Source organism: Ptychodera flava, chromosome 5, assembly GCF_041260155.1.
Source record: "Ptychodera flava strain L36383 chromosome 5, AS_Pfla_20210202, whole genome shotgun sequence".
Lineage (NCBI taxonomy): Eukaryota > Metazoa > Hemichordata > Enteropneusta > Ptychoderidae > Ptychodera > Ptychodera flava.
Genome location: NC_091932.1, coordinates 42,471,444 through 42,497,635, shown reverse-complemented (window position 1 = coordinate 42,497,635; position 26,192 = coordinate 42,471,444). Strand labels below are relative to the sequence as shown.

The 26,192-nt window shown below is 36.0% G+C and overlaps 1 protein-coding gene and 1 long non-coding RNA gene across 3 annotated transcripts in view; both read right to left on the bottom strand.

The window, feature by feature from the left end:
* The window catches only part of LOC139134013 (uncharacterized), a 45,337-nt gene extending 37,913 nt beyond the window's left edge, over nucleotides 1-7,424 (bottom strand). The window contains exons 1-2 of the long non-coding RNA XR_011552691.1: nucleotides 7,286-7,424; nucleotides 4,113-4,180 (exon numbers count right to left, since the gene is read on the bottom strand). This is a non-coding gene — a long non-coding RNA (uncharacterized lncRNA). The remainder of the gene's footprint in view (nucleotides 1-4,112; nucleotides 4,181-7,285) is intronic.
* Nucleotides 7,425-11,648: 4,224 nt separating this feature from the next.
* The window catches only part of LOC139134010 (probable thiopurine S-methyltransferase), an 84,247-nt gene continuing 69,703 nt past the window's right edge, over nucleotides 11,649-26,192 (bottom strand). For both annotated transcript variants that reach the window (XM_070700844.1, XM_070700846.1), the window contains 3 exons: nucleotides 19,931-20,016; nucleotides 17,425-17,469; nucleotides 11,649-15,678 (listed from right to left, as the gene is read on the bottom strand). In XM_070700844.1, coding sequence (XP_070556945.1) covers nucleotides 15,551-15,678; nucleotides 17,425-17,469; nucleotides 19,931-20,016 — 259 coding nt within the window. In that variant the 3' untranslated portion in view covers nucleotides 11,649-15,550. The remainder of the gene's footprint in view (nucleotides 15,679-17,424; nucleotides 17,470-19,930; nucleotides 20,017-26,192) is intronic.

Below are 26,192 nucleotides of genomic sequence, written 5' to 3'. Positions count from 1 at the left end.
ATTATGCAAGCTCCAAGTTTGGAGCTTTTTTCCCATGATTCAAATTACATGGGCAACTTCCTGTACTATTTTATAGTTTTTGTAAAAAATCCTGCGAGTTATAAATGATGAAAATGGTTTTTCCTGGGTAAATGACCACAGAGCTACCACATATGTAAAAATCATCCTTGGTGAACTTTCCCTTTAAATATAATGAAGAACAGTGTTTGGCTGTGACTCAATCAGTGATATTACGAGCAACGTGTCTTTTGAAGCTCAGACGAGAGACAACGGAAGTTCAACAACACGGTACAATACAACGTGATGCATGTGAATATGCATGGAACAAAGCAATAGCTTGCACCTTTAAATGCACTGATAACCTTGTGAACTTGTCGCTCTTGAAAAATAAAACAGCGTTTCTTCTGATGAGTCTCAAGTTCGGAGTATCATCATTGCTGTCAGAAATGATGAACACTCTTCACTTCCTTGGCTCGACCCGGGGGCTCGACTCGTTGAACTTGAAACCCGTCAATGTTGCTTCAGAATACTGCTGCAGGGATGATTGGTACGTGTCTTGGGTTATCGGCTATGCTTATTATGTTGTTTGATGCACATCGACGGGGGCTCTTTTTTCAAGGTAGACAACACAAAATGCCGGTAACATAGTGTATTAAAATGTCAGTGGTGTAGAAATGAAACGTTTCAATCGCAAATCAACAACCAAGAAATACAAATTTATAAAAATTCTAGTATTGATGGTATTTTGTGTTTTACACATATATTTCAATACTCCATATTTCCTTATGCTTCATTACCATCCCACTTTTGCATTTCAGGGATTTGAAAATAAGTTCTGAACAGCTGATTTTTTTGTTTACATTTTGAAAGTAGTCTGGGTCCCATATCCACCACATGTGGAATATGGATTCATCGTAGTCATATGCCTATAGTGTGACGTCATACTATAGGGATAACTGGGTCTATGTATGTGATAAATATATATAGGGGGATGGGGCATATTGGAGCTAACAAGAACACAATATTCATTGACTCAAATTATGATAATAGTTATGAAGAGTGACAAGTAAAACATTGGTGAACCATAACTGTGATGACTCAAATCAGAGAACACTGGAGTATGGTACAACATGATGACAACTATCATTTACCTTATGACACATACCGTATCACTTTCTTTTGAAACACTTGAGGATAATATGTCAATTAACAAAACAAAGCTCAGAATAAGTCTAAATCCTGAAATACAGTTTCCCATATTGGCGTAACAATGATGAAAAAATCCCATAAAGGTTTAAAAGAATATGAAGAAAATGATACAAATATTGAAATAAATATGTTTACGCCTTCAGATTCTTCAAAATATGGCTCTCAGATTAATTACTAATGCCCCTAGAGCAACTCCATCTGTACCACTTTATAAAATATGTAAAATAATGCCGATAAAAAACCGTGTCGAATACAGAACAAGTTGTTTCATGTATAAAGCCGTCAATAATATGTTGCCCCAATATATTACAAATTTGTTCACCAAAATAACCAGTGTATCATCTCGCAGTACGAGATTCAGCAATCAAACCAATATTCTGTATGTCCCTAGAGCGAGACTTGTCGTAACATCACAATCTCTTAGACACCATGGTGCCGTCACTTTCAATTCACTGTCAGAGAGTGTTCGATCATCACCTTCGTTGAACACCTTCAAAACAAATTACATCAGGACATATCTGACGTCACGTAATGTTTAAATGTTTTCGTCTTTAAGCTTTTTAGATCATGCGTTGTTTGTACTGATCATTTTACTGCCCTTTGTTTGATGTTTTTAGTGTATGTTTTTGTGCTTTGTAATTTTATTTCTTGTGTACTTTGTATGTCATAGAGGGCCCTGGGGAAGATTAGCATTTATGCTAACCAGGTTTCCTGTTAAGGATGTTTACCCTCTTTAAATACAAAGCTTAAATAAAAATAAAATAAAAATTAATAAAAATATAGCTGCAAAGCAGCAATCACCGGGTTTCGAGACATCTCGGTCAACAGGGGCAATAGAGAAATACATATGCAAAAAGATGGGAGGCTATGGTAGTATTTGTGAAATCGAGGTCAAAAGTAGTCGAGGTGATGTGACATTTTGTTAAAAGAATTCATATCATAGTTATCCCTTTATACCAAAAATCAGACCTCTAGCTCTATCACCTTAGCCTAGAATTAGATATGTGCATAATTAATGAGGTCTTGTCATGTGACATATTGACAATTGATTTCTATCCCATAGTACTCCCTGTGTACCAAAATTCGGATCTCTAGCCCTATTGGTTAGCCTAGAATTAGATATGCGCATAATTAATGAGGTCTGGTCACGTGACATATTGACAATAGATTTCTATCCTATACTACTATCTGTGTACCAAAATTCGGATCTCTAGCCCTATTGGTTAGCCTAGAATTAGATATGTGCATAATTAATGAGGTCTGGTCACATGACATATTGACAATGGATTTCTATCCCATAGTAGTCCCTGTGTACCAAAATTCGGATCTCTAGCCCTATTGGTTAGCTCAGAATTAGATATGCACATAATTAATGAGTCTGGTCATGTGACATATTGACAATTGATTTCTATCCCAAACTACTATCTGTGTACCAAAATTCGGATCTCTAGTCCTATTGGTGAGCCTAGAATTAGATATGTGCATAATTAATGAGGTCTGGTCACGTGACATATTGACAATAGATTTCTATCCCATAGTAGTCCCTGTGTACCAAAATTCGGATCTCTAGCCCTATTGGTTAGCCTAGAATTAGATATGTGCATAATTAATGAGGTATGGTCACGTGACATATTTGCAATAGGTTTCTATCCCTTAGTAGTCCCTGTGTACCAAAATTCGGATCTCTAGCCTGATTGGTTAGCCTAGAATTAGATATGCGCATAATTAATGAGGTCAAGGTCACGTGACATATTTGCAATAGATTTCTATCCCATAGTAGTCCCTGTGTACCAAAATTCGGATCTCTAGCCCTATTGGTTAGCCTAGAATTAGATATGCGCATAATTAATGAGGTCTGGTCACGTGACATATTTGCAATAGATTTCTATCCCATAGTAGTCCCTGTGTACCAAAATTCGGATCTCTAGCCCTATTGGTTAGCCTAGAATTAGATATGTGCATAATTAATGAGGTCTGGTCACGTGACATATTTGCAATAGATTTCTATCCCATAGTAGTCCCTGTGTACCAAAATTCGGATCTCTAGCCCTATTGGTCAGCCTAGAATTAGATATGCGCATAATAAATGAGGTCTGGTCACGTGACATATTTGCAATAGATTTCTATCCCTTAGTAGTCCATGTGTACCGAAATTCGGATCTCTAGGCCTATTGGTTAGTCTAGAATTAGATATGTGCATAATTAATGAGGTCAAGGTCACGTGACCTGACCCAAAATATTTCGGTGAACATTAACAGCTAATGATCGTCTATGTAGAAAAAGAACCAGACTCCTAGCTTTATTGGCTAGCCTGTAATGGGCATTTGTAAATCTATAGGGGAGGTCAAAGGTCACTGAAAAATGTGAAAAATAATACTTTAAAAATCTTCTTCTCAAAATCGGCAGGGCCTATGACCTTGAAATTTGGCATGAAGGAGCCTAGCCCTATGGTCTACAAAAATATCTGACAGAATTTTGATTGGTTTATTTTTATGCAAATTAAGCCAAGTTGAAAGTTTAATTTCAATATGGCTGCCAGGTCACGTGACCCATTTTTATGGTCATGTGATCAAAAAATTACTTGTGAGGAGTTTTACCTATGTGCCAAATTTGAAGTCTCTAGGTGCAACAGTGTTCGCATGGCAGTTGCATTTAGAGGACGGAAGAAGAAGAAGAAGAAAAAGAATAATAATAATAATAATAATAATAATAAAAAACGGAACGATTACTAGAGGGTTTCGGACCCGTGGTCTCGAAACCCTAAAAATTAAAAATGTGACCAATTTTGGTTTGGGAAGACACTTATTTTAAGTAAATCACTACACAAAATGGGAAAATCTTCTCCTGCAGGCTATATACATGTATCCTTAATCTGTTGAAAATAAATTTTGAATTGTACTTACATAAAATGACAGCTATTCCACATAATATCCAGCTTCAATGCAGTCTGACACCATCATATTACTTGTAACTGTTATGTAACAGGGACAAAAGGAATCATGGTAATAAATAAAGTTGATATTAGTTTGAGACAAGACAGTTATCTGTTGAAATAAATCATTTGAAGTGAACTTTAAAAATCAAAACAATTTTATCAGTTCAAAGAATTGGAAATGACCAACTGTGAAATTAGTACACGATATAGTGATATTGAAACAATGTTACTAACTTTTTGGAGTTGTCTAAGGGGTTTTTGGAGTAGTCTAAGGGGTTTTTGGATACTTGCATTACATAATTGCAAAAATATATTTGTAATGACAATTAACTGTATTTTGTTATTACATGTAACCATTAAAACCCTTTCCTTCCTAACTGCAAATAAATGTGTAGGAAATAGAGGGTGCCCTCATGGGCGAACTGCACATACAATGTAGATGAACTTTGCACCCAATTGGAATACTCAGTTCCTTTTACAGGGGGTGTAATGTAATGATAATTGGAAAGGAGATTTCCTGGCCTTTCTAATGATGTGATCAGCTGTAACTGAATATTCATACTCTGCAGCTAGTTGTTTTCTTCTGCTTACACAACAGTTTTGCAAGGAAACTTTATAAATTGTGGAATCCGGACAGTGTGCAGCTAGGCATCAAATTGCTTTTTTTTGTGACAGTGAGTCAGTGAGTTTTTTTGATGACGGACAGATAAAAAGATAACTTGCAAGATAAAAAAGACATTTTTATGTGTATATACATGGAGGTATAAAGAAAGACCCTATACCTTCATGGTATATACCAGTAGTGCTCAAGTTTGAAATTTGATACATTTATGCAAATTAGACATTACAATTTGCAAAGATTTGTTACATTGTTGTTAAACAGTCTGAGTGAAACAGAAGAAAACAGAAGAAAACAGAAGAAAATTTAATAGAAAATTTAATACTGGTTATGATGATATGTAACTTAATCATTAACACTTCCAAAGAATCAGGGATATGCACTGTGTTGTGAACAGGTATAAAATACTTATTTTAATTCAGGCGATAAGGGTATACAATGTACTTGCTGATAAACATTTTGAAAAATTTTCACTCAGACTGAACCAAATGAGAATTTTTGAACCAATGTCGATAAAAGCACTCAAAATGGCAAACTAACTTTTTTCACCAGTTTAATCATGCAGATAAGAAAGTGCTGCGAATTGAAAACATTATTTAAGAAAAACTGGTATCTACCTGTGGAATTATTTGTAAATTTAAAATTATGACATCGAGAGTGACTTGAAAGCTTAATAAAACAGAAATATTGTTTTTTCACCAAAATGGTATTTTACCATCATCTATCATTGGTAGAGTCAAACAATGTGGCATGTTGAACAATAGCTTGGCATTATCCTAAATTAATTTTGAAAGTATTTTTGATGTAGCTGAGCAAATAGAGCAGATATACACAGATGAGAACTTTTGAACCAAAGTCTATAAATGTGTTGCTATGGCAACATGGCATTCATTACATTAAACATATTTGGAAAGTAGTGTACCGCAATACAACAATAGTAAGTGTAATCAATAATACAATTAAAAGCTGGGTTGTGTAAAACATTGGAAAAGTCTATTTATGATAAAAACTTTAATTCATTGTGTTGCCATGGTAAAGAGGCATTTAAACTAAAAAACTATGATAATAGTTACATCAAAAAGCTTGGCTGTATAATTATCATGACAGATCAATTTAATTTATGTCAATATTTGTTCAAAGTTCCAAGGTATTTGAATTACGGTACTGTCAGATTGTCAACACAGATCTGTTGCTTGTTCTGTTCATCTTGCTTTGACCTTTGACCTTTCTGGGCAAAACACTGAAGATCATTCAGGTGAAATTTTTGAACCAAAATCTATCAAAAGTGTTGCTATGGCAGCATGCTGGTCATCAAATTAAGTACAATCATGGCAAAGACCCCTTCATCACTATATGTTAATCAAAGACAATTATTTAAACTACATATTTAAAGCTGTGTTGTTTATTAAATTGGAAATGGCTACATTTGGCAGTCCATTAACATATTGTGTTGCTATGGTAACATGGCTTTCACTAAATTAACCATATTTGGAAAGTAGTGTACCACAATACAACAATAGTAAGTGTAATCAATAATACAATTAAAAGCTGGGTTGTGTAAAACATTGGAAAAGTCTATTTATGATAAAAACTTTAATTCATTGTGTTGCCATGGTAAAGAGGCATTAAAACTAAAAAACTATGATAATAGATACATCAAAAAGGATGGCTGTATATTTATCATAACATTGCAATTTATTTTGTGTCAATGTTTGTTCAAAGTTCCAAGGTATTTGAGATTGTCAACACAGATCTGTTCTATTTACCTTGCTTTGACCTTTGACCTTTCAGGACCAAACACAGAAGATCAAGAGACAATTTTTGAACCAAAATCTATGAAAAGTGTTGCTATGGCAGCATGATGGTCATCAAATCAAGTACACCAGACAAAGTCCCCTTCATTAGAATAAGGTTAATAATCACATATGGTCAATAAACTACACATCAAAAGCTGTGTTCTTGATTAAATGTAGAAATGACTGTCTTTGACAGAACAGTAACTTATTGTGTTGCCATGGTGAAACAATGTTAAAATTAATGAAATGACAATAATAAATAACTAAAAAGTTTGGGTGAATGGTTGACTTTGTAATTTAGTTTAATGTGAATCCATGTCTGTTTTCAGCGTCAGGATATATCTATCAACTCCAGTGTGCAGCCTTGTTGTCACTGCATTTCTATTTGTTTTACTTATCCTGTTTTGACCTTTGACCTTTCAGGGCATTGGTCAAGAAGAACTCTGAAGGGTCATCAAGGACAGATGTTCAAAGATGTGAGAGGTTTGGCATTCCACAATGATAAACTTTTGGTGTGTGACAGAGACAACAATCTTGTACACATACTGAATCAAGATTACACATGTGAAAAGGAGTTGGGCAGTTTCAGTGGTCAGTTTGCCAAGCCATTCAAGCCACAGTCCATTGCTGTCTCTCAGGACAACCTCTACTTCATCCTTGATAAGAGTAATGTGCAAATAGTTGTTTGTGATCAAAATAATAAAGTTATCAGAATAATTACCCTACCTGCAGACTCAGATCCCCGGTGCATTGCTCTTGTGAAGGGGTTTGTTATTGTCACAGATGTCAAAGGTCACCGCGTCCTGAAGTACAGCCAGACTGGACAGTACATTTCAGAGTTTGGTCGTCGAGGTAATCGTGAGACACAATTTGACTGGCCTGGCTTTGTCGCTGTCAACAGTAGGGATGTCATCATGGTGTCTGACGGTTACAATCACTGCATCAAGTGTTTTGACACTGACTTGAATTACTTGTACCAATACGGTCACTACGGTACCGGCGATAGTCAGCTGAGGCACCCATGGAGCATTGCCGTTGATGGCGCTGATCATGTTTATGTTTGTGATTGGAATGATAGGATTTCGATTTGGAGTCGAGATGGGACTTGGATTTGTCATCTTTTCCAAGGTTAAAGTGAAAAATCCCTGGTACATGGCAGTGACCGCCGACGGTGATAGAATTGCTGTTAGAGGATATCCCAGCGATGAAATCTATGTATTTTCTAAGTAGACAGAAACACCAAGATGATGTGTAAATGTCTAAATTTCATCAAAATATTGAAATTTGTTCAAAAGTTTTGACGCGCTAATTTTAATCGTCACTCAAGCGTGACGAAACGATCGAACTGCACTGTTTACATTACCATCCAAACTAATAATCGGTCATTTCTCGCATTTAGAACCGATATTTTGGGGGCAAAATATTCAAAGTTGTTGTCACTACTTCTCTAGAGTTTGAACATGATGGAATTTAATAATTTCAGAAGCATTTTCAGTGAAAAAATCGAGGAAATTTGACAAGAAGTGTGTGACAATCGACGGTGATTTGTCAACATCACAACACATGAGTCATGTCAACAAATCAATATGGGGGTTGTTTTCAGCATTTCCAAACAGAATTTTGAACTGAAATATTCAACATAGCTGTCACTTCATGTCTTCGATACAAATATACCAAAAGTGAGTTGTTTACGAGAATTTGTAATGAAATATTTGAGTCATTTTGTCAAGAGGTGTGTTCTGCAATGCAAGCTTACTGATTACACAACCGATCCCATCACATCTCAACTCGTAGAGAATGGCGAATCAACAGTTGTGTGTGTGAAACAATGTTTTAAAAAATTACCTGCATATTCACTGTTATCTCTGTTATGTATGGTTTCAAGTTTACCAATTGACGAACCAAAATTACGCCGACATAAGTCATTATATCCAATGTCCTACAGACACGATGTTGACCCGACGCCATCGCGATGAACTATGACTGTGGTTCTGGAGAGGGCGCTATCACAAAGCTACATGCACCTGAGACATGACGTACTTGGAGAATGATCGATTCAGCTCTTCAACAGATATTAGGGGCAGTAAGGACGATTTTAATATCAGCTTTGCACTGTTGTTTAATTATTCATATGTTGACATTTGTATCGTAACAAGGACATTTTTTTAGTATCGTTTATCGTTTTATAGGTGTTTTCTAAATGTATCATGATAATAAACTCTGGTAGAGGGACCGTAAGTCAACTCAACTTTACTGTTTTCTGCGGCATAACGCCGAGAGGATCTGTCAAGATCTTCACTTCATGTTTTTCCCCGACTGCTTTTTGTGATTTAAAGAGGATGGTAAAATTTGGTATATGTACACGGTAGTTCTAAAAGTTAACCCGTGACGAAATGTTCAGGGGTTAGGGTAGTTCAGAGTGCACCGGTGTTTCAGAGTACACACATATAGTACTAATTTAATTTTCCCTGTGGAATGTAACATTACTTTTGAGATGAAGAAGTCAGTATCGAAGGCGTATAGTTTTTATTCGTGACGATTTATCAAAATCATTCTAATTTTATAATCTCAATTCTCTGTGTAACAGGCTTCGTGCACTGGAATTAGGAGCATCATGAGAGCTGTAGTCCGCGCACAGAGAACGCTTCAACGCGCTGTCAGTTCTACTGTGATTTAGAGGGAAATGCCCCGCAGCAGGGAAATTCATTGCGCGAAGTTAAAATCAATGTATGGATATTTGTTTTTAGTAGTGGTTGCGTACTTTAGACCAAAAGACACCCCCAACAATTGAATAAATTAGCATCGAAATCAGCACATATATGCCAAAAGCTTCTATATTTTGTTGACAGACAGATGCAGATCTTTAATTCCTCAGTCTGGTGTCCAAACATTTCTTTGGTTCTTACATTGTTGTATTAAACTTTAGTAAATTGTCATAAGTGGCAGAAACACAGCTGCGATAGTTTTTACGTATTAAATTCCGTTTGAAGGGCGAAATATAGGGCCTGGATACTTCGTTGATAGTTGACATGACTGGATATGGAGCTGCCGGGCTCCGGTGTATAGCGCCCCCAACGTTGAATTCTTCCAACTATTTCGTTCATACATTAAATGCGATATAAACTTCAGAGCTTGAGTTTCTGATTTAGTTTTAACCCTTTGAGTGCTGTAATTTTTCACACCAAAATTTAAGTGCAACATTTTACCAGTTTTTACGAATTTTTCTATAATTTTTAAAATAATTTTGGACCAAATGGATATCACATTTCATTGGCTACAATTTTTTATCAAAATTTTGGCAAAAATCTGAAAAAAATTGACTGGGTACATTTTATAAAGGCAAAAAAAATTGACTTTGGCACTCAAAGGGTTAAATGTTCTGAACACTCACCAACAGGTATATGGCTGTATCAGTGTACTCTGTTTAATTGTTTTGTCCAGCAGTGAACATTTATATATCATCAGGGTTGTACACAGAAATAGAAAAAACATCCTCTTTGACCAGACTTGATTGTGACGTATTTAATATTTTTAAATTTTCTAATAAAGTGATGTATTTGGAATATTTTCTCATCTTGTTTTGTTATAATTTGAGATGACCTGACCAGTGGAGAGATTAAAAGTCATTGATGTCAATGTTATAGTAAGGAAGAATATACTGGTATTCATGCTGGGTTTTTTTCAAAATCCTTTATACAAGACTTGAAGCAAGCATTACATTGTTCTTATAGTCAATTTTGAGGATGAAACCAAACCCCTAAAACAATCTGGACTGTTGACATCTGCTTGAGCTGTCAAGTTTTGTCGTTTTGACCTCACACAAAAGTGCTGCAACATCTTGAGTGAGTGCTTTGCAACTCCAGGCTATGCAAGAGTCTACCACATAGAGCAGACACTAATATAGAATACAACACTGATGAATTCAGCACCAGAGATTGTAGAGTCTAGAATGGTGGGGGACCTGACAAATTATAAACTCTGTGGCCTGATGTTTGTTTTGTACATAATCAGATAACACTCATTCACATATGTGTTCACTTTGATTGTTTATTGGCACCTGCAGCCAAAAATCTGTACTTTTTGATTTTCTGAAGAATTTAATGTTTGAAGGTGATAATTTTATGATTAAGAATGTATATTACATCAAAATCTTATCAGATTTAAGTTTGCATCTACATCGTTGATTAGAAACATTGATGTTATATTTAGTTCCAGGAGATAGACTGTTCAATCACATAACTCAGTAGTGTACTAAAGAATGTGTATGCATACAATAATATGCTTACATGATCATTCTATAACAATTTACCTGATTGCACAAACAATACTACAAAAATTGTCAAATTTTAATGTGTAAAGGAGCAGTAGTTATCATCATTAGGGGACGTTTCCATCTAAAAACAGTGCATATTCAATGCACATTCACCCCTTGAAATAGGGGTTTGAAGGGGTACGGAGCTCCTAATTAAAGTTATTTGCCATCTCGTAAGCTGTTTGCAATATGTGATTAGAGATAGCGATTAAGTGGGTGTACAGGGAAGACATCTCTGCCTTACACACTTCACTCATACAGATAATCGTTCACCTTGAACTTCTTTAAACATTGTACCCTAATTTTCACAGATTAGGACCTATAAATATACTACAAGCCATATTTTAGTTCAAATTAATAAAAGTAGGAACAAATTCCGATGTCCTGAAATAATAATACTGCTGTCAAGGTTTACATGAGATTGAGTTTGTGCCGCTTCACTGTACAATACCTTGGCATAAAGTAGTACCGGCCAAGCTATTGGTATCTGAAGTTGTTGACCAAGCGTTATGTAATGTCTGATTATATCTGATATAACTACGTTAGATTGCATATTATCAGTGCAGAAAGAGCCCAAAAAAGTGTACTGTTTTTTTAGATGCGAGCGTCCCGTCTGTGCAATGACAATGATAAGAAACTGAATTAAAATACTTTAATATTTATTTCTCATGTTAAAAATAAAGGAAAAACATAATGATATATGATTTTAGGGAAAAAAAGTTTTCTTCAAATATAAGTTCTTGAATAAATCCATAATTGAATCTTAAAATGTTGAAGTGATAGACAGACAACATTGAAATAATGCAATGGATGAAAATGAAATAGGAATTCATATTAACAAGTTTTAAGTCACCTCAGAGTATGACTAAAGTCTGTTGCTTTTCATTGTCCATATTTGCCAGTCATCTAAAGAGGACATATAAAATTTCTGAAATTTGAGCAAAGAAACAAAAAATCCAAGTCAAAGAGGACCATGTCTTGAACTGTCGGCCTATGGATGAGAAATCTATCTAATGTCAGTGTTTGTAAGTTGTAAGATGACTAGGCAGCTCATTGAAATTGTATCAGGATAGGTGTTTTGTGCTGCTTTCATCACCTGGTCTGAATTCAAACAGTTGCAAATGAACATGTCAGTATCAAAAATAATAGTGCAAGTGAGGTATATGCCTTTAATCAGGAACAGCTAATCTGCTGATTTTGATAATTGTAACTATTATGTTTTTACCCCATATTTGGTATGTATATAAACACCAAAAAGAGCTTATATGGTGAGTCGATGGCATCTGTATGTTTGTGTGTATGTATGTACCGGTATGTCTGTATGTATGTGCGGTTATGTCCGTCACACGCAAAAGCCCCTAAACTGCCGCACCTACCATCACAGTATTTGGTGTACTGAGGTAGACCCAGGCGTTGAGATGTGACATTGTTCAAATGAACATGTCAGTGTCAAGAATATGCAAATGAGGTAAGAAAAAGGGCAAATCCTGCAAATGTGCGGGAGTGGTGGCATTAACTGAAACAGCCCACACATCTGAGTTGGAGTTTCTGTAATCTCTAACCTATTTGTATGCAGTGTACCTACTATGTGTAGGAGTGGTGGCAGTGACTGAAACAGGCTACTCCACTGACCTTGAGTCATTTCCTGTACTTGTTCATAAACTGATACATATTGGCAGACCTGCTGAAACCATGAAGGACTGTGTTGAATCATTCCTCTGCTAAGGCTGTTCCTAAAGTTGACCTCCAGTACCTTCAGTTTCAGACCTTATTTACTTTTGTCACTCTTGTTTCTCTGGGAGTGACGTTGGGCAACCTACGTCGTTTTTTGGTCACGATTACGGTTTTCTTTTACAATTATCTACAACATCGACAAACAACAGCAAGGAATGACACATTGTTTTTTAATATTTTTTATTATCGTCATCATCATCATCACCATCAACAACAACAATAACAACAACAACAATGACAACAACAAGATTACTCTATTCCCTGTGCTCCCAACTAGGGAAATTACCACCCTGCTTCCCTTTTCCCTATCTAAAACCCCTACTCTCACCTGACTATAAAAGTTACCACTGCCATGTCTTGTCCACATGATTGTACCCTGTTCATCTGCAAACTCACGAAAACAACCTAAAAGCACTTCCTACTCACCCTCTAGGTGTTTTTTAAGTCACCAACTGGGCAGCAGTAGAATGAAAATTCCCTACCACTGATATGACAAAACTGCCTGCCCCTCCGTGCCCCTCTGACTCTTCCCTCCTGCCGATGGTGAAAATTTGCCTAAATGCACCAAATGAAATTACCTGCCAATCAAGAATTGCAAGTGAATAACTTTTGCACTACCAGCTGTGTTGGCTGCCCGTTATCTAACAGGATTAAGCTTGATTAAAGGTATCCAATACTCATCATACTACAATTAAGCAATTGGGAATGAAGTGCCTGGTTCAAGAGCACAACACCCTACTTGGGTATTGAACTAAAGAGATTCATAAATCTACAAACTGTATTTTAGGATTCAGGTGATAACCTGTTCAAACTCAGGCAGTGTACTAGATCAAGGGTTTCTTTGCCGTACTCTACCAAAACAGTGTATTGACTCAGAATAGCCCTGAGAAAATCACAAAAACATTCAAAATAATTAATCAACTCCTAAAATTTATGTGTTGATGCAGATATGTTTATTGGAACTTAAATAAACCCACAATCCCACTCAATGACATTTATTTTGTCAAAATGCTAGACAGTTTCCTACAGGTTTGGGATTGGAATACAGCTACACAGTATCCTTCAAATTATTCTTAGACAGAAAACTTGTGAATTTCAATGGAAAATCACCAACGATGTAATGATCATCTTGATCATAATGAACATCTTGCTTAACCCTTAGAGTGCTGTAATTTTTCCAACCAACATTTCAGTGTAACATTTTACCAATTTTTATGAATTTGCTGTATTTTATTTGGTAGTTTTGGACCAAATGGCCACAACTTTTCATATGCCACAATTTTTGATCAAAATTTTGGGAAAAATCTGAAAAAAAAATTGTCTACATCTGAAAAAATTGTTGGTGATATATTCCATCAAAGCAACAAAAGTTGACTTTGGCACTCAAAGGGTAAACACGATTATTCCACATAGAGAGCCTCAAGGTCATACACTCCTTATCATGATAATCAAGGATGACACTTTTCACATCTTTTCTTGGAATGTAATCATTATAACTATTACAGAGATTACAGACAAAAACACTAAGTTTTCCAGACCTTGTAGACCAACAAAAAATATAATTTAGCACTTCAAATCTGCCTATATAGGTGACTTTCCTTATAGCAAAAAGATTTATTTCTGTTGTGATATTTAACAAATTCCCAAGTTTGCCAACTTTACAGCATTCATTCAGAATGTACATGGCACTGAAAGCTATACTGCTAGGGGGAAAGGAAAACTGGACAAATGTCTATAAAAGCCTTTGTGAATGGAAAAACATGTTTTTGAAATATTTTTAATCCTTTACTCCCATCTTTTGTTTTGTAATTGCACACTTTAATAAAAGTATTTAAAATCATCAGCTCACTGGATAGTATTGAGCAAAATAGTGGCTGACCCTAATATAATTTACAACAGTATGCTTTATACAGCATTATACCATCATCCATTCGTGCAATATATTATTCTCAAAATCTTGCCTTACACAGTGGAATGTATTTCACATTTTCTGCAACCACTTCAAAACCTTTTGATCATAAAAACTGACCTGATAGTAAAAATGAGTACACAGTTAGTGATTAGTATACTGAATAACTCAGTAAAAATTAGAAAAGCAAAGTTTAACACAAGATGTCTATGGTTGATTTTTCCATCAATAAAGTTTCAACATTAAAATTCTATTGTACATTACTTGAGCAAGATATACCCATCGAAATAGGATCAGTAAAGTTTTGAAATTATAATTCTAACTTAATTACCTGAGCAAGATATACCTCTATAAATGTAACATGAAGCAGACAAAGGTATCACCTTCACTGATAGCAAAGGATATCTACGCTACTGAGTAAAATGAAAATGAAAGCACTCTTCTCTGTGCGATCTTCAAGATTGAAGGGAAAAAAGTGACTCTTTTTTCATGATTTTATTTATGTAAAGAGCTGTGCTGTTTGACAACTTGAAACATGCTGAAATACTAATTATCTGTATTCAACCTCTACACTCTGCTTGCACTTCTCTCTATCAAGTTCAGTGTACAATTCTCACCTGATGCTTGGCTTAATATATACCGGTACTGTTCCATAAACTCTGAATGCGAGTACACGTAGTTCATTTTGTTCAGAGGTCACAAACAAAGGTCTGTTTACATTCAGTAAAGACGTAATTTCTTATACATGTCCTTTACAAGTTATACATAATAATTATTTTATGCACTGAGCATGTAACTTTATGCAAGTATTCCAGGTGTTCTCATGAAAAGGTAAAAAATGAGTGATTTGGTCCCTTAAAAATTGTTTGTGAGGGATGTTTGTAAGAAATTTGATTATTTTAGGCAATAATGGACATGCCCTTTAGAATTTGCTAAAAGTCCAGGAGGAGAAAATGAAATGTACGGTTAAATGGACAACAAAATATCAAGATCAGGTTTTCCTAGATACCCCGGAATATGTTGTCTATTTCATTGGTCAAAATTGGTTACTGTTTACGGGAAAGGTGATGTAAGACCCACCGACAAACCACTTGTGACCTTTGGCCCGCCATTTGTCTTTCATCGCATCGCCTTGTTCAATTTTGCGTATATCACATCTGTCAACTGTGTGGAATGATACATTATACAAATGAAATTATGAGATGGTAATGACGGTTAGACTGAATGATCCGTCACCCAAGGGCTCTCTCTGCACTCCCAGAGGGAGGAAGCGTAGAGTGCGCCCTCAAGTGATGGATCTGTCAATGTAAAATGACAGTGTGCTGTGTTCAAAGCAGCAAGATAATTGTGTCTTTGCTTTGCGGTAGACAGAATAGTATCAATAAAATATTCACTACAGTACTGGTTGATTTCAACAGATCATCTGCTCTAGCAGGCTAACTATATACACTAGTATATGCATATTAATTAATATGAAGATGTGAAACATATCGGTACTTGAGATGAGTGATCAATCTATTGGTGTTTTTTGTTATCTCATGATGGGGCAACTTTTTTATCAGCTTCATCTCTGAGCAACTTTACTAATTGCACAACTTTTTAAGGAGAACAAAGGACTAAAATTACACAAAAAGTCAATGTCAACAACCTTAATGCAAAACCATCGTTTGAAGACTACCCCTGTACATGTAAAACAAGATGAGAACTTTTCTAGGAATTCGCAATCCTCGTACTTCAGTTTGACCATTTCATCACTATGGCTGTTTACAGGGAACTTGGGGTGAACAAGTTAAAGTCCATAGCATGAGAGATATCTTGGTGTTATTATTGACACAAGATTATTGTTCAGTGAACCAGTATGTCAAAACGCTATCTTATTGGTGATGACACTGACACAGATATCTCTTTCATTCACTTTCAAACATTTTTTTAAAATGTTTTTGAGAAAGTTGAAAGTTTGTATTTCTGAGTTGTTTTTCACATTTATCTGTCTTGCCTCTGTCTAAGCCTTGATAAACAAACAAACAAACAAACAAACAATCAAATTAATAAATTGAACATTAAGCATAAAAGCAAATAAGTAGATTGATAAACCAATCTTTTATTCAATCAATCAATCAATCAATAATAAATAAACTGCAAAGCAATATGATGAGCAGTGTCTTCTGAGATATAACGGCAGAAATTTCAAGTGTCACTCATCAGTACAGTGGTTTTCAGAAACATCAAGATCAAAGCAAAATAAAATGTAAACAAGTATAATCACACAGGCGGAAATTTGGAAATGACTGTAATCACAGACTAAAAAGTCAAAATATATAAAAAAGTTGCAAAAACAGTCACAAAATTTAAATACAGCTACAGAGCAGTGATGGCTTGATTTCGATTTAGACAATTTGTCTGCCTTTTGTAATTGTCTAACCCTTCTTTTCACAGAACCATTAAGAAATGAGTACCATTAGTTTTGTGACTCTGAGAAACAATACGGCTGTAGCAGATGCTTATGCTTGAAAGGAGATCAAACATTATAAAGTCATGTATATCGGTTTGGAAAACTTTTAAGTCAATACTGGTGATATCCAACAAGAACTAAATCTCAAGCCCTGTTTGTTAGTTTAGAATTACATACACCTGTAAAGAATTGGGTCCAAAATGTGTGAAGGTTAATGTTTCCATCAGGAGGCTTATCACCAAATACCACAGATGTAGAAGTTGCTGATTTATCTAAAAGTGGTCAAAGGTCAACCAAGGTTACCCCAAGGTCATTAATATAGTGCCATGCTAGTCAAAAATCCACAATCAAAGTCAAACTTCTTGCTCATTAGTTGCTGAATGTAAGAAAGAGGATCAAAGCTCACCCAAGTCATTCAAAAATTTTGGGAATAACTTCATTAAATGATAATTACTTACCGAAGAACTCTTGGATCAATTCCGTCCGAACATTAAAAGGTGGGCCTGGAGAGAAAATCACCCAATACACTTATTTGTAAATACACACCGGAGCGCCAAACAATTGTTGAGACAATTATTAGTTAAAATTAAACTAAAGTAACTGTAATACTCTTGGATCAACTACTGAATTAAAACTATGAATAATCAAACAGAAACAACTACACTGCACTAATTTATTTTATTTTATTTTTTTATTTTTTATTTGGCTTTATTTAATGAGGGTAGCCTGGTAAACTCTAGAGAGAGTTTATCTCCCCCAGGGCCCTCGACATAACAACAAATATATACAAAACCACAAAACAATTTTCAAGAGTGAAAATACAAACACCACATATAACAACTGCCACATTTAACAGGAAAAGCAAGAAAAAATTAAAATTCTGCCAATATTGTTTTAAATAATTTCTTTTAAAAGAGACAAGTGTCTCAGAAGATTTGACTTCTGTTTTCAACTTATTCCATTCCATAGCTCCCTGTACTGACCATGTGTTTTTTAAAAACATTCATTTGGCTCTAGGGATATCAAGCTTATTTTGGGAGCTAGCTCTGGTCACACGGCTATGACACTGACTGACATATTGGAACATTTCCGTCATATACAATGGGGCTATACCTTTCAAGGATTTAAAAACTAAACACATATTTTTGTATAAAATTCTATCAGGTAAAGGCATAATATGTAATGATCTAAAAAGTCCATTGGTCGGATAATTATACTTAGTGCCCATCATAACACGCACAGCGCGTTTCTGTAATTTAAATAACTTGTTTATATTTGCACTAGTTCCCCATGCACTACAACAATAGTCCAAATGGGGAAGTATATATGCATTATAATATGTTCGTCTAGTACTTAATGGTAAATACCGTATTATACGTCTAAGTAGAGCTATACGTGAATTGACCTTTTTATAAATTGAATCAGTATTTGACTTCCAGTTCAAGTGTTGATCTACCACTATTCCCAGAAGTCTTTCTTCATTTACAGACTCTAAAATATTCTGACCAAGTTTACAATGAAGAACATTTCTTGGTAGACGTGACAATCTCTGATGTGTGGTCATAAGCATGGTCTTTGTTTTACTTGTATTTATAACCATTTTATTTTGCATACACCAATGTCTTACTGATTCAAGATCATCATTGAGTGTTTTTTTCAATTTCTGCCAGGTTCTTTCCTTTTGCCATGATTGTAGAATCATCGGCATACATTTCAATGGTGTTGTTGACAGCTAAAGGTAAATCATTAATAAACAATATGAAAAAAAGGGGCCCAAGTATGCTACCTTGAGGAACCCCAGTAGATATCGGTAAAGCATGATTAAAACCAATGTATCAGTCTGCTAGAAAGAAACAAAACTACTAATCACAAATAAATACAGTGTGATTGATTTGTCTTGGCTTGTAATTTATCCAATATTTACAGGATGGAAAAAATGTAAAATATTAAGAGTGTCTTTTATTTGATATTTGACTAATGCTATGACCTTAAAGGCGGAGCCTCCCTATAAAAGGACGCCAAAGTATGGTGGCGTTCATTGTGTAAGTGGACACCAAACAGGTAACACGCGAGCACACGCTCAAGAAAATGCCACGTTTTAGTTTTCCCCGGCCACAAAAGCACAGACAGACTGCCAAGCGGTCAGCGTGAAGTTGCTGCCGATTGAACTCTGTGGTTATATTCGATGTCTAACGCAACTGGAAGACAATTTTTTAGGAAATTCGACCGTTTGTGGCGGCGAATCAATGACCGTTGGCAATTTGAACTGACCGTCAATCAAAAGCTTGCATAAACTCTGTTTGCAGGATTAGCAAAATGTGACAAAAGGTTGAGATCTGTTTGTGTAATTAATGTTATAGAAATCAAACATCATACTGGCCATGTGTTTGACTGGGAGGAGAACTCCACTAATGCGAGAACCTGGGATTGAAAAGTGCGGCTTTAATTAGCCAATACTGAGAAAAATCTACATTTTGCATAACTTACATTTGCATAATTATTTATTACTTTATTTATATTATTATTATTAATTTAAATAAAAGGGAATTTTTTGTACATTTTGGTTCATATGACAAGCAGTCTTCCATGAAATATAACAATTATAATATTTTACTGCTTGCTTGTAAATATAGGATTTACATCACATTTGTGGCAATAAAAGTGTAATACCGTACAAAAATAAGTTCAAACTTTAAGATAAAGTAATACAGTATAATAATAATAGCTAACATATGAAATATATTACCAAAACTATCTTTACCACGGCAGCTACAGGTAAAGACTTGCTTAGTTTTGTTTTGCTATAATGCACTTTCCAACTTGTGTTGTCATGTAAAAAGTGTTAAAATGTTATTATAGCCCCCTCAATCAGAACAATCCCTCCTCCCTCCCCATTTTTACGTAGGAGTGGTACCTGAAGAGAAAACACTGATCCCGGATGAATATGTCAAGAGAATACACTACCTTGCATTACAGTGGCATCATACTGGGCTGTCATCATCAGACAATTTCCATCTGGTTTCATCAAAGACATTAAATTCTCACTGTACCTTTGAACAGATTCAAAAGAAATACAAGATAATAAGATGCAACACAAGTTGGTCAACAAACAGAATTGTCACCTGAAATAGAATATGGTTCACTACAAAGGACTGTGAGAAATTATTTTGATCTGCGTAATATTTCCAGTACAGTCATCGTTGATGACACAGTCCCCCCTTGTTAATGGGTACTTTAATTACAAGTCCTCGGAGAGGATAGAGTCCTCTTCATTAATTAGGTGATTAAAACTACTGCGATAAAGCTGGGGCTTAATGGCTGAGAATGAGTTCCATGGTGGTGAAAATATAAAACCAATGTAGGCTGTCATCCTAATTACAAGAGGTAATTAAAGGAGTCAATTAGTAGTCAATTAATCAACAGGATGTTGTCAAACATTTTTGCATCCTATCATACACTGATAGATTATAGCCGGTACCATATTTTATAAAGTTTGATGCAGTGCTTCTGGAAATTCACCCTGAAAACAAAAGTTCATCATGTAAACGCAAATTAGCAATTAATTCAAATGATACCGCTAAGTGTCATTGCATTGTATTTACAACACTATGAGATCAACATCTGTACAAGTTTCATCAAATTTGAAGCAGTATTTCTTGACATATTAGCCTAATTACGAAAATTCAACAAGTCATCGTTGATGACACAGTCCCCACTTGTCCATTTTGTTATAATCTTTAGTGTCTTGGTAGCTGTGGTCTAGGTTGCTGTGGAATGACATTGATGCAACGGGTGCATCAGGCCTGTGATTTGCATAATAAAGTAATCTGAGGAACGTTCAATAAAAGACTCATCTCTGCCGGTAATGAACCACTGAAGGAACTTTTGATTACATCACACATAACGATGCCCTCACTGCCTCTAGTGTCATGACAGCACATGCTATACACATGGTTTGTTGGAATTTTCGAAATGGTATGGGATCGGGTATGTTGTTGTAATCAGCCATTTCGGATCGTATAATGAAAAAATTAATGTGCACAAGAATGCAGCCATAGTATTTTATCTTCGTATCACGTTTGAACAACATCAGTCCATCGAGGATAGTGACCTATGTTTGTTTCAAAGACATAAAAAAATAACACCAAAATTGAAATCAAATGGCTGTCTATTGACCATATGGATCATAGCACAAAATTAGTAGACATGCATATGTATGCCATAGTACTTTATCTTTGTACCAAGTCTCAACAACATTGGTTAAGGAATATTTGCATATGATTAAGCCTCAAAGACAAGAAAAAATCAAAAATGACCATCTGGCAGCGATATTGGAAAAAAATGACAATCTGGCAGCCATATTGGAACATGTCACGAAGTAAATTGACATGTACATGTATGCCATATAGTGCTTGATCTTTGTGCCAAGTTTGGACAAAATGGGTGTGATGACCTTTGAATTACGCTTCAAAGACATGCAAAATTCCAACAAAATTGCAGTTCTGCAGCCATATTGGATCCTATCCAGGTATGTAAGGGTCCCAAATACAACAAAGTGAGCGTCGAACTGAGCGTGGCAAAAGACAAAGTGAGCGTCCAACTGAGCGTGGAAAATGACAAAGTGAGCGTCGAACTGAGAGCGTTGGAAATGGCAAAGTGAGCATCGAACTGAGCGTTGGAAACTGACAAAGTGAGTGTCATACAGCGTTGAATACGAAGTAAGTGTCAAACTGGGCGAAAAAAAAGAAGAACTGAGCCTTGAACTTAGTAAGAGTGCTAAAATATAGCAAATATGCGAAATATAGCTTGCATGGGTGCTCAGTTAGCGCGTACTGGATAGTACACGATTTGCCAAATGGCTAATAGAAACGTGTTTACAATGATGCGCGCAATATTGGTGTCATAATTACAGTTAATTACAGTTTACTCTTCGTAGTCAAAAAGAATAAGAGATAGGAGTCAAGGTCCTGCAGTCGACGGACCTCGATGGAGCAATGTCAATCACTATCTGTAGTGTGCATGTATGTGAGTTGACAAATGGCAGGCAGAGCGAGGTCAAATATACGTCATTCGCTATGGCCCGGTTGACCGAGACTGAAAAGTTTTGAGCCAATCATAAGCTTACGCCTGAAGCCGAAAAAATTACTGTAACTTTCTATTTTTCGGGTGAAAGATGTTCTTTCACATTGCTTTAATTCTGAAACATTTGTCATGATAGACATTGTTCGGCAATCGTGATGTCAAATGGATAGAAAATGACGGTCATCACATGCACAGAATCCCACGTCCAAAAAACGATCATCGCATAGAGTGTCACGTTCAGAAAACGATTTCCAGACAATGTGTTTATTCAGGTAACGTCTAAATTGACCTTGCAACATAAAGAGTCTTTGGATAACAAGTCTGATTTATGTAGAATCATTATTGAACGTATGCGAACTGTACGTCAGTCAAGTTTAGCCACGCTGACAGGACTTCAAAAAAATCAAGTTCACGGAATTTTCAGTGCTGCAGTGGGCTCAACCCTCTGAGCATGGGGAACCAGAAGTCTGGCTGTTGTTGTTGTTTGTTGTTTATGTTTATTAGTCGTGTTGTTGTAGTTGAGCAATAAAATTCAACGAACATAACTGTTGTGTTGTTGTTAATGCTTCAAGCATAACGTAGATGTCATAAGAAACGCTATACAAGGACACTATCAGTACTTGGCCCGATACAACTATCTGCAAACGCGTACACTCTCATACACTTAAACAGTGTATAATTATAAAAATGACAGGAAAATTCATGAAAATTGGTAAAATGTCCCCCAAAAATATTGTTGGGAAAATCACCGTCATGGATATACAAAAAATGGTACCGGTGAGCGGCGTCGCTTGACAAAACGTCGGCATTTTATGGCGATCAGCGCAGAAATGATCTGAGAAATTTTACTGTGCAGCTACAATAGTCCACAGACACATTCATTCAAAATCATCAAAATGCAGAGCGATTTTTATCTAGAGAAGCGTGGTCCGTAGCGGCACATACCCCGGGCCCCGTCGCGACTATGGTTATCGATGCGTGCAGAGCCGTAAACTACGTCGATATGTCGGTCAATTTATATTTTTCTTGATTATTATTTCATAGTGATCGCGCCAAACTAGATTTGCAATATCTCTATCACTCTGTAAAAAACTACAATGCTATCAACACAAGACATAACATTGGTGTCGTGTGATAAACACATAAATATTTCTAGTTTATTCCTTGCTTACATTCATCGTTCTGTTTGCTCAAAGATCAAACAATACCTACCATACTGTAATCTTGAATGCAGAGCTTCGGACTTCAAAACTATACCAGCAGCGTATTTAATTGACACGAGCTTTATAGCAGAATGCTTTCTTTATTGAACGTGTTTATGAAGTGATGATAAACTTGATCGTAAACTTGCTCCAAGTCTGTAGGCGTATAAATATCAAAATGGCATAAATTTAAGGAATAAACTTCGCCTACCCGGTTGGTCCGAATGTCGGGTTGGTTATAGGCTGTTACGTAGTCGTGGGGTGAACGATGTGGCTAAAACGTCGCAACCCATGTAGTAATTAGCCAATTTTAACTGGTAATTTCAGTGCCTTCTTTATTGAGTACAAGGACATTCATGCTGCTATCAAATATAGATAAAAATAAACACGACAAATTGTCCCCAGACGCGATGTCGATATTTGCTATATAATGGAATGGCTCTACCGATGTTCTATGAACAGAGTTTTACTTCCCGATCTCGCACAAATTGAACAAAATTTGGGTGTCGTAATTAACTTGAACTTTACATTCGATAAATCGTCAACTATTTTTTTGACATCGATTACACCTAAGACATGTTAGGGGGTGTTCATGAATTGCACCTTTTTGTTAGGTATTTAGTTTGCAATATTTTAAAGACGGAAGTGAACTGAACATACGCAACAGTGACAACGTACTAGTTTATTTGACTAAGACGTAGGCCTACATGTACACGCTCTCTCTCTCTCTCTCTCAAAAAAAAAAAAATACTGCAAACTGTAGCCGTTCATGCCATTTACCGCTGTGCCTGCGGTATTTCCGCGATCGTTAGGAATGGAAGAGGTGTGAATGTTTCACTTTCAGTCCGTGGTAAATGACTTTCTCATGAATATTCAGTCTCTGAGCAGCGATAATCCTGGCGGTAAGCGAGGCAGAGGGTTATAAAAATGATAATTGTCATGGCCATGAAGCGAAATCTGTTCGGAAAGATTATCTACCCGAAACAGGGCAACAGTAACAGGGAATGTCAACTCATACCAAATCATCAGGCGGGATTGACGACTCACGAAGTTCATTGGGTAACGCCATAGTGAATGTACACATCGACCTGGCGGGACGCGATCTCACAGCTGATGGCAAAATTAATTATACCACATCCTATCGTTGGAGGCGCCATCACGCTCAGTTTGACGCTCACTTTGACGCTCAGTTTGACAATTTCCACAGAGTGCTCGATCGCAAAGTTTGACGCTCAGTTTGACGCTCAGTTTGTCATTTTCCACAAAGTGCTCAATCGAGCACTTTGACGCTCACTTTGTCAATTTTTGGGGTCTTACATACCTCATCCTATCGCAAGTTAATTGATATGTATGCCATATAGTGCTTTGCCTTTGTGCCAAGTTGGAACAAAATCGGTTCAAGGATGTTTGAGTTATAGTTCAAAGACATGAAAAAATCGCAAAAAAATGGCCGCCTGTTAGCCAATTAATTTTGGATCATATCACGAAATAAATTGGTGTTCATAGGAAGGGCATAATGTTTTGCTTTTGTGCAAATTTAAACAGAATCGGTTCAAGGATGTCTGAGTTATTGGTCCAAAGACATGAAAAATCGTAACAAAATGGCCGCTTCACGCCCATATTGGATCATATCACAATATAATTCGACATGCATATGTAGGCAATAGTGTTATGCCTTTGTGCCAAGTTTGAACACAATCAGTTCAAGGATGTTTGAGTTATGGTTCAAAGACAGGAAAAATCGCAAACAAAAGGCTGCCTCGCGGCCATATTGGATGGAATCGCAAATTAATTTGACATGCATATGTCGACCATAGTGTTATGCCTTTGTGCCAAGTTTGAACAGAATCTGTTCAAGGATGTCTGAGTTATGGTCCAAAGACATGAAAAATCGCAACAAAATGACCGCCTCGCGCCCATATTGGATTGTATCACAAAATAATTTGACATGGATATGTCAACCATAGTGTTATGCCTTTGTGCCAAGTTTGAACAGAATCTGCTCAAGGATGTCTGAGTTATGGTCCAAAGACATGAAAATCGCAACAAAATGGCCACCTTGCAGCCATATTGAATGGTGTCGCAAAATAAATCGATGTGCATCTGTAGGTCATAGTGCTATGCCTTTGTGCCAAGTTTGAACAAAATTGGTTCAGCAGTGTCTGAGAAACTGTTGATGACGGACGGACGGACATACGGACGGGCACATGGACGGGACCAAATCTATAAGTCCCCGCCGGACTTCGTCCGCGGGGACTAATAATTTCCATGATACTGCTACATGTCGTGAAACAAATTGATGTGCATATGTATGACGTAGGTCAATGTCCTTGTACCAACTTTGAATGATATTAGTGGAAATATGTCTGACTTACATGGCTCTGTACCGGTATATGTAAAAAACATATTATACAAATTAGTCAGGTTTGCTGCAGTCATGCCATTAAGTTGGAAATAGTGCATTATTTAACATGAAATCGTATATTCTTTCAGTCCACTCATATGTTATGATCTACGTCTATTGAAAATTATTAATGATATATGTGATTGTGAAATACATATCAGTGAAACGCAGACATCTGAGATGTCATCGTTTACATATCGGTATTTCTGTACCACAAAATAATTTCCTTTTTTTGTTTACAGGCAATCGTGGTGAGAAAACTTATTCATGTAATATGCAGTTACTGTGATAAAAAGAATGTTTCATTCACAATATTGTATATTTTATTACTTAGAAGTTATTATAATTTGAAAATTGAAGGCATATTTACATTGGCAATTACTACCATACATGAAACAAGTAACCTTGTCTTACTGAAAGTTTTGTGTCCAGGCCATTTGCTTAAAATTCATCCCGTCAGCTTAGAAAATTCCTAAATCGAATATATTACAAAACTAATGCCATGGTTTCATTTTGTAAAAATACAAACAACCTTAGA